This window comes from Lytechinus variegatus, chromosome 5 (assembly GCF_018143015.1).
Source record: "Lytechinus variegatus isolate NC3 chromosome 5, Lvar_3.0, whole genome shotgun sequence".
Classification (NCBI taxonomy): Eukaryota; Metazoa; Echinodermata; class Echinoidea; order Temnopleuroida; family Toxopneustidae; genus Lytechinus; species Lytechinus variegatus.
In genome coordinates this window covers 7,691,733-7,707,255 of record NC_054744.1, presented here as the reverse complement: position 1 = coordinate 7,707,255, position 15,523 = coordinate 7,691,733, and the positions used below count along the sequence as shown (strand labels likewise).

Here is a 15,523-nt window from a genome sequence, read left to right as displayed (position 1 = left end):
TTAATCAGCAACCTCATACATGATGTCATATCCTCACTTGTTCTTTGTATTTTATTATGTGAAATTAGATTAATTTTTTAAAGTTGAATTCAATAACCCCGCTATTTGTTATCAGATTTTTATGAAATAAGCACTTTGATATGTGAATGTTGCTATGTCTACATTATTCATATATAAATATTTTCATCCCGGAGCATCCCTTTAAATGATTTATTTATTATTTCTTTTTCTCGAGAAAGAGTATAGTCTCTACAATACAATAAAACAAGTATAATGCCTCTGGCGGTCTCACCTGCATCACGTGATTCAATATAACAGTAGTGCTGACTTTGAAAACTACTATATACAACTCGCACAAGATGTTCAGTGATACTGGGTTACTCTTATTTCCATGTCTTATGAAATATACCAATACACTTAAAGAGATATGATGGTAATTCAACAAATACCCCCAATGTGACCAAAGTTCATTGACCTTACATGACCCTTGACCTTGATAATGTGACCTGGAACTCGCTGCAGGATGTTCAGTGATATAAGTTATGCTGTCATTTAATAACCTTCGGTTATTAAATGACAGCATTAAGATTTGATGTTGATGCTGCCGTCGGAAAAGCGGCGCCTATAGTCTCACTCTGCCATCCAGGTGAGACAAAAATCATGACATGCAGTGATGAAAAATAAAGCAATAAAATGAATTTAATCAAAAAGAAAAACCACATGCTATGTAAAAGAAATTAAATTTAAAATCATAAATTCGTCATTTTTATTGAATGAAGAATTTAATTTATTTATAATTGGAAAAAAGGATTACCCCTATTTTCTTTCAATGTAACCAAAATACTTGTAGGGCCTAATATGATTTTTCATCACATGACATGATTTTGAACAAAAATCAAGCCATATTTTTGGGTTATGTGGGACGGACTCTACATGGCGGCATTCGTGGGACGGATTTTTCTTCTTAAATCTATCTCTGCCGGCTATTCACCTTATCCCCATCCCTCCCCATCATCCTCGTCCCTATCATCATCCCCTTGGGCGCAAAACTGTCCGCAAAGGTAGAGGGGACCACAGGCTGCGAAATTTGACAAACATTTAAAAAAAAGGTTATCGCCCAAATGTAGGGTAATTTTTAACCCCAAAACAATTGACAAGAAAAAAGAGGGGGTTTTCAATAATAAAAGGTCATTTAGTCCTAAACACATGTATCATTTCAATTGTGAATGATTCATTATTTTGTTCTCCATGAAGAAAAATAGTAGGGTGGACATTTGGTATTGCATGTGTCCCCATGTTTTTGGTAGGGGGACACGTCCCCCCCCCCCCCCCGATTTCCTCCCATAATCATCCCTCACATCCTCGTCCTTCTCACCATCTCATGCACCCCTCTTATCAAGAGTCATCATCATCTCTCTTATTTATATCCCTCATGCACCTCCTCTTCCCTCTCATCATCAAGGCCCACCCCTTATCATCGCCATCCCTCACATCCTCATCTCCATCTCTTTCCCTTTGTCCCTCTCATCATCCCCCCCCCCCTCACCAAGAGTCATCAAAGATCCTCTTATCATCACCATCTCTCACCTCGTCCCTCTCATCAAGGCCCACCCCTCGTTATCGCCGGTATGCTATCATCGCCATCCCTCACATCGTCGTCCCTTTTACCCTATATCCAAAACTCTGCTCTACACAAAGGAAACTCAATATAAAAATTAAAAATGAAATTGGCATGCCCACACAGATACACCTAGAACATTTTCACATTTCGGGGGCAGGAGTGAAAATGCTCGGAGCCCCCATCCACATATTTTTTGTTCGGCTCAAACATCCACACCACAGTCACACTCAAAATCAAAGAAACTGAAGCATATTAATTATTGCAACTTAAAACTCAACTCTCTACACCAGGGAAACTCAATATGAAAAATAAAATGTACAAAAAATAGGCCTAAAAATAATAAATTTAAAGTGAAAAATTAAGCCCCCAAAAAAAACCACATTTTTTTATTGAGGGCTACCCTCAGCCCGGCATGCCCACACAGCTACATCCCGAATATTTTTCGCATTTAGGGGGCAGGAGTGAAATCGCCCCGAGCCCCCACCCACGTAAAAGTATTTTTTGTTCGACTCAAACATCCACACCACAGTCACATTCAAAGTCAAAGAAATTAAAGCATATTGATTATTGCAACTTAAAACTCAACTCTACACCACGGAAATTCAATATTAAAAATAAAATGGAAAAAAGGCCTAAAAATGATCAATTTAAAGTGAAAAATTAAGCCCCCCCCCCTCTCCAAAAAAAAAAAATTATTGATGGCTAGCCTCAGCCCGGCATGCCCACACAGCTACACCCCGAATATATTTTTTTCGCATTTCGGGGGCAAGAGTGAAATCGCCCCGAGCCCCCACCCACGTAACTTATTTTTGAGCAACTCAAACATCCACACCACAGTCACACTCAGTCAAAGAAATTGAAGCATAATTATATCATTACAATCTTAGAGCTCGAAACCAGGGAAAATCAATATAGAAAAAATTGAAAAATATATATTTACAAAAAAAGGCAGAGCATATACGACACTGCCAAGCTTCAAACTCGAGTTCACTCTCAGTCAAGCTCAGCTCTTTGACTGCACGCCCACTTCCATTGTGGATTCGGTCTGAATCCCACCCCGCCAGTTTAGGCGGCCGAGCTACGGAGAATTACGATGAAGAGCAGCGGACCGTTCATCGGTTGTTCGCTTCTTGCGACCAGAGAAAAAGGTGAAAAACTTGATCAAAATCGTGCAAATACACCAAATTTTATCCTTGTGATGAGAAAATGGAGGTAATGGAATACAACAAAGTCCATCTTCTGCGATAAAAGTGGTACTTTGAGGAGAAATGATCACAAAATCAAGTCAGTTATTGAGCGGGGCCGAGTCGAGCACCGACACAGTTAATACACGCGCGCCTATGGGAATCGCGAGCTGTCGAAAAACGCCTAAAATTACACTTTTTTTTTATTTCAGCGAAAAAAAAGTAATAGAAAGTGAAGAACATTACCATCAGACCATATCTCTAAAAAATCTTTACAAGAAATTTCGAAATGACGGAAAAATAGACGCAAACTTGTGGAAAAAAAATCTCGTATTGGGTGGGACAACTCGGCCCGCGGTCCGAGATGTCCCGTGGTCCGAGTTGTCCCTGATTCATTATTATATAGGCCCTAGGCCTAATCCAAATAGGCCCTAACCTAATGATTTTTTTTTCGTGCTATGCCTATGGGCAGAATACTTCATTCGGTGAAAGATTGAATAATGATCTATTCAACTCTGCTATGCTTTGTTGAATGCTTTAGATTATATCATCTTTCATCTCATGAAAAATTCATGTCCATAGACCTTATCGCAAATAGATTCACGCAAAGGATCATGGGATCGCAAAGGGGGCAATACCGCCGCTGTTGTCCAGATGCGACCATGCGAGCGCAAGCAGCCGACAATAAAGTGTACGATTTCCATAGTGTATCAAAATACGATCGACGCCCGCAGCCAACATTTTGCTAACTTCCAGTAAACGCCTCGTCATATTTGTTCCAGAGTCTAACATCACTTTTCTTCTTAATTATGGGTGGCAGGGATAGATGTGCTGTCTATAGCTGCAAGAATTCCCACAGATTTTATGAAGAAAAGTATAATTTTCTTTCATTTTCGAGCACTGTCTGTGCGTGTTTTGAGCTGCGCAGCTGCTGTGCAGTGTGCTTGCATGCACGGACAGTGGGCATGCACTCTCGGCCCTGGGGACAGTGTACGTCGGCGAGGCAGTGGAGGAAATTGGTCCCTAATTCCAAGCAAAAATAAAATGATGATCAATAAAACAAACTCTGCAGTACATTTGATTACTTTATTCTAGTTATGTATGTTTGTAATATCAATCGATAGTCAAGAATACATGTTTCATAAATAATTATCTCAATCATGATTTTATTCAGTAGGCCTAAAAACCAAGCTGTGTTTTCTTTTTCTCTCCACAGAGTAGGCTACATAATAGTTGCATATTATTCAGGATCGTGGTCGGACATTCTGAAGTTTAATCATTGGCATGCTTAGACAAAATAATGAATGAAATAATGAGAAAAAAATAAAAAATGAGAATAGATGAAAATAATATTAAGAGAAAAATAAGATACAAAAAGAAATTAATGAGGAAGGTGATCTGTAAGAGAAGTGACTGAATGCGATGAAATAAATTGAAGATGTAAATGTTGAAATAAGATTTTTTATCAAAAGAATGAAATTTATATCATTTATATGAATTATATATCCATCATCTACTAAATTTCAGACAAAATAAAATTACAGAGTTGGAGGGATGTTTCAAATTCAGGGATTTATTTAATCTGCATGTCATTTGTATATGTCCTTCATTTTGTATATGATATAAATATATATATATACTGTATATATATATATATATATATATATATATATATATATGTATATATATATATATATACATATATATATATATATATATATATATATAGCTTATTTTTTATATACTTTAGATTTGTCTCACCCCCTATTTAGAGCTTGTATGATCAAACTAAAGAGCCCGAGTTGCAAAGGAGGACTATATTTGCCCCAAAATAACAAAACTATATTGCTAAATTATATGGAGAATATATGGTCTACATTATGATTCTCATGAATATTCTTTAATGGAAAAATTTGCTATCTAATTGGGATCGCCGACTTATTGCTCTTTTCTAAAGTCGATCGGCATTGACCCGCAATCACCATCTCACTTTTCCCACAAAATCTTCCCAAGTTTAGCCCCATAAAACTTCGAAAATATGGTGAGTATTGAGTTCATACTTTCACTGGGCAATCATGATACATAGATTGTTCTATAAATCCACATTCAAGTATCCAAAGTAATTTAAATACGAAGAAATCAGACTTTTTAAAAAGCCTGGATTTTGAGTGACACTGCACAAAACATATGGCGTTGTATGGCTTCCCAAAAGCCGATTCTGCGTTTGCCCCCTTTCGCATCCCGTGATCCTCTGCGATGACAGACGCCCTCACGCGACAGACGCTATTTGCGATAAGGTCTATTGCACTAAACTTACTGTACCGTACTGGGGTACGGTACGTATGAAAAGTCTCGTCAGGGAGAAATACGGGCGAGCGCGAGCAGGGGTCCTGATCCAGGTCAGTCAAAAAGAAGCATATTCACATTTTCTACAGCTATCAAGGATTACAAGTGTTCCATTCAACAAAGTAGGGTTACCTCCAGTTTTCTGCTCTTCTGTCCCACAATGTATTTCTGAGTAAATTGGGTATACAACAGGAAAACATCAGTTATTACATTTTATTTTTGACGACAGCAGTGCAGTGCAGTGTCGCGGGAAATGTAAACAATGCGTAAAATTGCACTCCATTCTGCCGAAAGATGGCGCTTGAGCAAATCAAACTATAAAGAGAGAGAAGATTTGCCCAATTGGTGAATCCTGCATGTAGAGAAAAGGCCAAATAGTTCCCTATATAAGCGGCGAAAAAAAGAGAAAGGTACAGGGGGAGGGGGGAGCAAAGGTGTAGGAAAGGTGGGGATGGGAAAAGAAGAAAGAAGGAGAGAAGTGAATGAAATATATAAGTGAGGAATACAAGAACATTTGAAGTAAAAAAAACGTCAATAACTAAAGTCATCGTATTGTGTGTTTAAAGAGAACATTATCTTTTTCAAATATTCAGTTTTCAGGTTACAATACAAAAATATTCCAGCTCTCACATCGAGCTTTATCAACTTCTTAAAATAATTTGTTTTCAGGTCTGCTTGTCAGAACTTATCAACCAGCGCTCTGTCTCATTTCAACTAGGTTTGCACTTTTTTTCTGATTTCTTACAGTCTCCTTACAATATCAATATGGCTAATACCAAACTATTGGCTCGCCCTTCACTTTAATTGATTGTTTAGTTATTTCCATACATATGCATCCAGGGGCGTCGATTCATGGGGAGGGGGTGGAGGCATATTATGTTGACAAAATGTAAAAAAGAAATGGCGCGCAAAGTGCAAAGCGCTTATCAAAATGACCAGTTTAATGGTCTTATATACTATTCAATGCTTGTTTTTTTTACATTGAATCGCATAACATAATTTTTCAAGTTTTCAAAATTATTGGGGGAAACTGGGTTTATTTGGGGACGCGATCATCCCCTCTAAATACGGTACAGGGAATGAGAGAAGAAAGCAAAAGAAGTGAATAATGAGATAAAGTGAGGGGTAGAATTAGAAAATGGACAATATTCCAGGTCACTCCGGGAGATCAAGGCCTACAATTGCCTGTTTTATGAGATCTTTATGTCTTTTTATAGCACTTATGATATGTTAAGTTATGAAGTTAATATACACAAATTCTTTCTGCTCGAACATCAAGCTTCTATTATTTTGTTTGATTTACACATCCTTCAAAGTGCAATAATAAAATGTCTTGCCTGTTTTATGCCGTAGGTCTGAATAAAAATTATGATACTTCACTGGCTCGCGCTTTTTTTATTATTGAGGTCTTGTTCATGACTGAAAAGGGGTGTTCAAAATTTTCTGTTCGTTTTCTGATCTAATTTTTTTTCGCTTTTGGTTTTGTGATTGATACAAATCCTATTCATGCAAAAAAAGTCCTCAAAATATCAATTTTCAGGTCTGATTAATTATCAAAACATATCAGCTCGCCGGTGCTCGCTCGCTCGCTTAGTATTCGAACTTTGGAAATAAACCTTTTACAGTTATGAAGAAGGAGTTAATTAAGCCTATAAAGGTGTATTAATCTAGAAAGAGAACAATATCTCCATCATTATAATGAAGTTACAAGATACCACACAGCAAAAACTGTGGTGTTAACCGGTGTACATAGAGGACCACACCAGTTATTTTACACCGGTGTTAAATTGGTGGTGTTAGTTTTACACCTATAGGTGTTATTACAACACCTATAGTTGTTACATTTACACTCTTTGGTGTTATGTTCTATCTCTAGGGTGTTATTTTAACACCTCAGGGTGTGGTCCTCTATTAACACCAATTGGCGTCAGTTTTAACACCACAGATTTTACAGTGCACTGTGATTTCTACCGGATTTCCATACGCAGATCTCTGGCCCGGTCTTTTGCCCGCGCGCTGGTACGTACGTACGTACACGTATAGTACGCTACTGATCTGTGGGATCGTTGTTAGAGACGCTGTCAACCGGCCTAAACTTAAAGTAACTTCTTGTGCAAAGCTGTTTTAAATTGTGTATGAACGGTAAGAGCATATGTTTATGAAATAAAGAAAAGCATCATGTCTCCATGCTAATGAATCAGTATTTACGGTTTTGCTTTTTATGTTTGTTTAGGTAGGCCTAGTTAAAAAATTAATAAAAAAAAAATCCTCTCAATGTTTTACATTGTAGTCCCATACGCTTATTTTTGTGTTTTATAAATTAGATCTAGGTTTCTACGCTTTTTTTGCCTTCGTCACTTCGTGACCGTGTTCGTGAATGGAAAGAAAAATACAACAATAACTTTGTTTAGAGGTCTGAATGCTGGTTTAGGGGAATGAAGGTAGGAATCAATGAATGAATGAAAGATTGATAAAAAAAGATAGACGATTCGCTGGAGTTTTTAGAGAGGGGTCTAAGTCTAACGACCGTAAAGTTGTAGTTATTTTAATTTTGTCACCTGATTTTTTGTAGTCCTGCTAAGTGCTAGCCTAGTGCTACATGAACGGAAGTCTCCCATAGGCCTTATACTGTGCTGGTGCTTCGCACGATGCTTGAATATAGCATCTTAGGAAAAAAGGGTGAGCTGCTGCACCCTGGCTCGTTACGATTAGATCTACTCCATCATTCCCCCTTTTGAAGGAGAAAACAAAGCATGTGAATAAAAATTAACATTTTAAGAAAACAATCAGCTTAGCTTAGGGCGTACCAGTTTCTCGAAGTGTGTGATGTAAAATCCAAAATTTTTATTCCAAAGACCCGGTGTCATCATCATCTTGTTTCTATTGCAGCTTGAGTATATGAATGCACTAGCCAAATTATGTCCGTGTGACCCTAAAGCTTTTTTTTTAGACTGAAAGCTTCAGTCTCTTATTGTTAGTTACGCACTCTAGGAGGCTTTAGAACCTCAATAAAATTGAAAAAGCTGTGACAGTAGTCAGACTTTTATGAACCATTGTGCAAATTAATCCAAAGACATTTAAATTAATCAACAAATTAAACAATGATTTCTTTTATGGATGGTAATTTTTGTTCGGATAAATAACCTATCAATGTTAAGAGAATGAGATTTGCCTGGATTTAGATTACAATGAAAATAGGCCGTCTGGGATCATGAGAATGATGTCTGATAAATGGCATTCGTGCTTGACATTGTAATACCAGTACTCTGGAGGAAGTATTTTTTTCTTATGCTTGATATTTTTGGGTTTCTGATTCTCTCTTATTTATTGGAAATGCAGCACAAATTTGTTATCTTTGAACGTCTACAGAATGATAATACATGTAAGCATTCAGTGTGATTTTCCTTGTCATATTGTATATTTTATTGTATATAGTATAAAGCAAAATGTTTATTGATAAAGTCTTGACTTTCATTCACTTCCTTCATTAAAAGAGTACTGTCCTCTTCTCTAAATTCAAAATAACTGTCAATCAACTGCTACTGACCATACACGACCTTGCCAAAGGGATTGACAACAAACAGCAGATAGATGCAGTACTGTTGGACTTTTCAAAGGCATTTGATAAAGTACCACATGAAAGACTTGAGAAAACTAGCCTTCTATGGCATCCAAGGAAATCTTTGTTGGATCAGAGCCTTCCTTAAAGATCGTGTCCAACAGGTGGTGCTTGAAGGAACTACCTCTCTCCCAGCTGATGTCAACTCGGGCATACCTCAAGGGACTGTACTTGGCCCACTTCTCTTTTTGGCCTACATCAACGATCTGCCTAACTGTCCAGTCAGAAGTGCTGATGTTTGCCGACGATTGTCTTCTTTACCGACACATCAGCTTGCAATCTGATGCAGACGCACTCCAAGAAGATCTCACTAACCTGCAAGATTGGGAAGCCAAGTGGCAGATGTCTTTCAATCCATCGAAATGTAAAGTTCTGAGAGTGACCAAGAAGGTGAAAAATGTCATCAAATCACCTTATTCTCTTCATGGAGTTGAACTTCCAGCTGTTGACAATGCCAAGTACCTCGGAGTACACATCAACTTCAAGCTCAGCTGGAAGACGCATATTGACAGTACATGTAAAAAAGCAAATAGTACACGAGGATTCCTCCAGAGAAACCGGTATGGCTGCCCCAAGAAAATCAAGGACCAGGCATACAGGACATATGTACGATCTATCCTTGAGTATGCAGCAACAGCCTGGGATCCTCACTACCAAGACTACATCTGGAAACTTGAAATGGTTCAGAGGCGTGCTGCTCGGTTTACACTTGGAGACTACCATCCCAGACACAGTGTGACTGAAATGCTTCACTCATTGAAATGGCAGTCTCTCGCTGAAAGGAGAGCTCATCTGAGAGTGATCATGCTCTACCGTATTCTTCATGGACTGATTGCCATCCCACCTGAACCACCTTACTTCTACCCAGCACTACGATCATCTGGACGACACTCAATATTGACAACAATTGTGTAGGACCTCTGGGTTTCAGAACTCCTTTCCTAGTGTTGTACGCCATTGGAACCAGCTCCCTGCCAGTGTAACATCTGCTTCTTCTCTGGTTTAACAGTTTAAGAGGCAGCTGGACGGGATAACGCTGCGCCAGGCTTAGATGGAAAAGGAGTTAGTTTTTACTTGCACAAGGAGCACTTTTAATGTACATACACCTTTAACCTCATAAGCATATTACTGAGGTTTGGCAATGCAGCATGGCGCACTAGTTTTTCAGCACTGCACAAAGTACGAAAATACTCTACCCAGAGGTCTGTACTACACCTGGAAGAAGAAGAAGATTAGTAATTTTTTTTGCCACTCTTAGCAATAATTATTTCCATGCTCCTAAAGGCTCTAATTAAATTCGTTGCTTTTTACACTTATTTTTTTTACTCATCATTTATTTGTGTGTGTATCCTCCGTTTTTGTTTTACTTTTCGTTTGCTCTTTTATTTATTCCTCTATTTTTCTTGTCGAATTGGTGTTTTTATGGGACTCTCACTGCATATTCTTTGGAGCCTTTAACCAACAAGCTCTGCTTTTACTTTTGGCTCATCATATCCACATCTCTCATTTTCTTTCTTTCCTTGTCATTATATTACAACCAATTACAAGAATACATTATAGTACTTTTTTTCTATTGTTATATTAGGTATACATTTCATATTTAACGATATTTATTTATGCTTATCTATGATAATTTGTATTGTATAATATTATTGAGGGATTGCCCTCGATAAGCGTCTTTGGCTTTATGGCAATTCTTCCGTATTTAGATTACATTATGTTCTGTTTCTTTGGTTGTTTTTTTGTATTTTTTATATTTTGTTGTATTTTGTCATTCTTAACTAATTCTTGTTTGAATTTTTATCATGTTTTTTATATTGTACTATTTGAATTTGAATATGGAAATAAATGAATTGAATTGTTTGTATTGTATAATGTTATTGTTTTTACTGAGTTGTTGATTTTGTTGAAAATGTGAAATGTTGATATGAATAAACCTTGCCTACTGTATTTTTCCCATTACGCAAAAAGCAGTTACAATGAATTGACTGAATGGAATTATATAATCTGAGACCTTTCGTAATCTTTTTTTTCAGACAGGAAAACAAGTAGCAATGCCACCATGGAAACCAGTTTGGAGGACTTGAATAAGGCCATCTCACTGGCTGTGAAGAATGGCCAGCCTGTCCTTAACCTCAGCAACCGTGATTTGGCGATCCTTCCCGACACCTTGCAGAAGCTCCACCAGGTGAAGCGATTGCTGCTGAACAACAATAAGATTATCATGCCACCTTCAGAACTGGTCTCCCTCGAGGGCCTGCAGGAACTGACCTTGGATCACAACCAGCTGACACTCCTTCCCACAGGCTTTGGCCGTCTCAAGAACCTTACCTACCTAAGTCTCAGTCACAACCCCTTGTGTTCCTTGCCAAAGGACATAGGTGATCTCAGGAACTTGAAGCAACTGTGGGTTGTGAACACTCAACTGGTGTCCCTCCCGGTGGAAATTGGCCTCCTGCAGGCCTTGGTGAAACTTGGCGCCAGAGACAATATGATTTCGGAGCTGCCCACCGAAACCACAAGACTCTGCAGTTTGCAGTGGCTGAACCTTGCTAACAACCTCCTCAGTCAGTTACCAGATCGCTTTGGACGACTTGCAGAGCTGATGTACATAGACTTGAGTGAAAATAATTTCAGTGAGGTACCTGAGGGACTGACAGAGGTGCCCAAGTTGGTATCTTTAGCCATGGCCAAGAACCAGATCTGTGCTCTTCCAGATGATAGGCTGATTGGCCTCACACAACTCACAAAGTTAGACCTGAGAGATAATCCTTTTATTGATAGGCCAGACCATTGGAAGGTAATGACTAAGTAATATATCCATCAAATACTGTAAACGCTGTTATTTTCGCGGGATCAATTTTTCGCGCTTGACGGCTTAATAACATATTCGCGGGTTCTTAAATTCGCGCTGCACACTCAATAATCACAAAGTCACTTCCTTCTTGCCCATTTGTGAATGGTTTTAATTAAAATTTCAGCAACGAAATTGTATTTTCTGATCATAATTCTAGCTCTAGGGCAGCATAATTCAGCATTGTTTTGATCTAATCATGAGCTTTTGTGACATTTAGCGCAACTTTTCTTTGCGGGGCGGACATCGGGGAAGGCAAAACAGAGGCGCTGCTAGCTGTTGGCCTGGTCTGGACGGCCGAGCACCGGGTAAGGACCGGGGGATTACGGCCATTCAAAGTGCTTGGGATCAATCAACAAACATGGGCGATCGCGACCCATTGTCTTCTCAAAAACTAAACAGATCTAAACACTCACCAATCAAACAGCAAAAGCAATTTATATTAAACCAAAATCATTATTTAAATACAGATCTGTGACTGTTAAAAAAATTATCGCATTGCTTTGGAACAAAATCTCGCAATGCACGTGAATTAGGAGCTCAAGTTTGCTTGCGTAATTGCAAATAATGCAATCTCTTTGCCAAAACGATACACGCAATTGAACTGCAGTTCAAAACTTGTATTAAATTAGATGCTCATAAATTCGCATGTTTTTAAATTCGCACTCGCCGATCTTGGCCATTTGGTGGTAATTACTAGATTGCTGTCATAACTTTTCAAAGTTTGTTGATATCATTTATAAAATGTGGATATAGGGGTAATCAAGTATCACTAACAAGTCTTGGGTGGTATGATCAAGGTCAAATGTTATTTAATGTCAATGAATGTAGTATTGTATCATTATATGAATGGTGTTTTTGTTAATAATTTTTTTTTATAGTAGTTCTCAAAGTTAGCACTGCTGCTATATTGAATCGGCCAGAGGCGCTCCAGTTATTTTCATTGTGTACATGTAAGTTAAGACATCTATCGGAATACCTATTTCTGACTTGTCAGATTCCCTCAGAAAAAATGTTGACATTATTCAGCCCCTACTTGAGGGAAAGTTTTCATTGTCTTAACTCTGACCATTCCTGTGTTCCTTCTTGTTCTTTCCAGGGTCTTGATTTCATCTTGCTTGGTTCATCAGTCACTCCACGCGGAGATGGTCCAGAAGAGAATGGTTTGGACGAACCACAGGACCAGGAAGGAGATGAAACTGATGAAGAGGAGGAAGATGAGGAGGAAGAAGAAGAGGAGGATGGTGATGAGGACTGCGATGTATGAGTAGGTTATGCCTGGAGCTTGATGAGTGCCTTCATCTGGTATCAAAGCTTGGAGATGGATACACCCATAACAAGAGCCTTTTATATCCCAGACTTGTCTGATTAGCATCTCTTAACGATACTGTTGAAATGGTGAGTTGGAGGAGGTAGCGGATACATTGGTGGATCGGGGATGATGATTTACGCGTAAACAGGTAATATGACTTGCGTCACATTGGATTAGTTTACCGTCTCATCGTCAAAGGAGAAATGCTCGATCTCAAGGAAGAAATTTGCTTTCTGAGCAGTCGTTGTGAAATATATTGTTATGTTTCTTGATGGTGTTCACAGTGGTTGGAACCAGATGCTGGATGTTCTCAGCTTCTATGGGTGCCTACTTCTACCAGTCCAAGGCAAGGGACACACATTCCCAGATAGTTTGAGGTCAGTGAGAGTGGGCATGGCTGGAGCGTCCCTGATCTGTTGACATTTTTAATGGGCATTTCAAACCATTTTTAAAGGAACGTTAAAGCAGCTGTGATCATTGGAGCAGCCCCGGAGTTGCTTGTGTTGTTTCATAACATAAGGGTGCCCTGTTGGCCCCTGCCATTCCTTTGATGGCATGTATTGACCAAATAGTTGAGTGTTGGGGTTTTTGCTCTGAAATATGTACCTTGTGCGTTCATTCCTAAACTATTTACCTGTGTCTATTTTTCTTCATGACAGGAAAATGTCAAAAGTTGAGTATTGACCGATTGCTATGAAAAAAAATGAAAGGGGGTTTGAATTACCTCTTCTTTTCATACATTGTATTCAGACATTAGTGAGCAGGGTTGAAAATTTGTTGATTAAAAGTGCTGTATAATAAGATCGTCAAGCAAGTTTAATTATGACGGATTGACTTGAGGCAAGGTTTAGATCATCAAGTGATGATTATCCTCGTTAAATCTAAATCTTGCCATTGTCAAGCTCTCGGGATCGTGGTATTAGAAGAAGACGGAGCAACGCTCAATATCCCCTGATGCCACACATCCCCATCCTGTTTTTCATATGATGGAAATGCGAGAAAGAAGACATAAGATTGAAAATACTCTTCCCTGTTTCCTTGTTTTCCAGGTGATGGAAAAGGAAATGTGAGAAAATGAGAATGTGGTATTAAAGGAAACCAAAATCCAAGAAGAGAAGTAATCTTATTGGAAAGAGTAAAATGAGAGGAACAATTTAAAAAAAAGTTTCCTCAAAATCGGTTATGAAATAAGCAAGTTATGGGAGTTTGAAAACTCTTGTTTTACTTTCTATGGGCATCCTCATATTGGCATTCGTGCTTCAAAATGGCTGATTTTGTGGACAACTCTCCATTTGTTTTGTACACAAATTTTCAGATTTTCCTCATTATCTTTCAAATTGCATCTTGCCTCCTGAGCACAACATATGTCATGGGAAAATATAATCCACACCATATATGTCAAGGTCAGGAGGAGATAATGTGAAATATGTAAAATAAAGGGGAAAATCTGAAAATATGTGTACAAAACAAATGGAGAGTTGTCCACAAAATCAGCCATTTTGAAGCACGTTTGCCAATTTGAGGATCTACATAGTAAGTACAACAAGACTTTTTAATCGTCCATAACTTGCTTATTTCATAACCGATTTTGATGAAACTTTTTTAAATTGTTCCTCTCATTTTACTCTTTCCAATAAGATTGCTTCTCTTCTTGGGTTTTGGTTTCCTTTAAAGAGAGAAGATTAGCTCGTGCAACTTGATTATGCACCTATTTGTTTAAGTTGTGATAATTCAATTTTCAAAAGTACTAGAACTACTACTTCAAGAGTACTGGAACAACTGAATGGCATGTGCTTAGTAATATAGGATGGTATTCTGAGATCCACTTTATCTCAGATGAAATAAGAATGTTTCATCGCCGTTAAAGTCAGTGAGATAAAATACCCTTAAATTTTAGTATTTTGAGAATCTTCAAATCTCTTCAAATTTGTATTCTGAAATTCTGAGAGATTTGTAAGACATGCTTACTTATGAAGAAATATCCAATGAGAAAGAATAAACTGATGTATGTTTTCATTCAGGAAGAAAGTCAAATTACTGAAGAGAAAATAAATCTGTTCATCTTGACTTGATATTATTTAAATGGGGAACAGTTTCAAGTTCATTCTGGGACGCTTCTTCAGCTTGTCTAAATTTCCAAAGAAAAAGGCTGTTTTGTAGGGTTTGATTTCATTCAACCAGAGAAGATCTTTTTTTGCCACGAAGTGTGGTGAAAGATTTATATTGTGTGAATCTATTTAGAGAAAACATTAATAATTTTTCAATTCATTTCCTTTTGACCTTTTTCTTTTTAAAACAAAATTCACAATTGGGGTGTGTCGAAATACAATGACATTTTGTAATATCAAGCAACATTTATTGATATTGGAATGGTATCTTTTCTTTTTACACGTTATTTGAATACCTAAATGTCTTAAATTCAAAGTCATCCCAAATAGCTGTATTTGTACTTGTGAAAATGTTTGTTTTTACAGCTATTTGAATTTTTACAAGTTTTATTCAAACAAATATGCACTCAATACTTTGAGTTTCCAAGGTGAGAAATGGGGACATAATGTGAAAGTTTGGAAAATTGTCTTTCATTTTT

At 37.8% G+C, this 15,523-nt stretch overlaps 2 protein-coding genes across 3 annotated transcripts in view; one reads left to right on the top strand and one right to left on the bottom strand.

Moving 5' to 3' along the window:
* The window catches only part of LOC121415183, a 34,012-nt gene extending 28,571 nt beyond the window's left edge, over positions 1-5,441 (bottom strand). The window contains exon 1 of the mRNA XM_041608335.1: positions 5,284-5,441. The gene's annotated coding sequence lies outside the window, so the exon portion shown is untranslated. The remainder of the gene's footprint in view (positions 1-5,283) is intronic.
* A 1,756-nt stretch (positions 5,442-7,197) lies between these two features.
* Positions 7,198-14,092, top strand: LOC121415182 (leucine-rich repeat protein SHOC-2-like). Of its 2 annotated transcripts, none has more exons than XM_041608333.1 (3): positions 7,198-7,293; positions 10,807-11,570; positions 12,724-14,092. In XM_041608333.1, the coding sequence occupies exons 1-3, from the start codon at positions 7,287-7,289 to the stop codon at positions 12,889-12,891; spliced, it is 939 nt and encodes a 312-aa protein (XP_041464267.1). In that variant the 5' UTR covers positions 7,198-7,286; the 3' UTR covers positions 12,892-14,092. The 2 variants fall into 2 exon arrangements, with proteins under 2 accessions (XP_041464267.1, XP_041464268.1); XM_041608334.1 differs by having other exon boundaries at positions 7,229-7,293; positions 10,811-11,570.
* The last annotated feature ends 1,431 nt before the right edge of the window (positions 14,093-15,523 follow it).

What these genes read in the sequence shown, in the direction of transcription:
- LOC121415182 (XM_041608333.1), top strand. An exon ending in ATAGGCCAGACCATTGGAAG is followed by an intron (nt 11,571 to 12,723) that starts GTAATGACTAAG and finishes TGTTCTTTCCAG; the next exon opens with GGTCTTGATTTCATCTTGCT.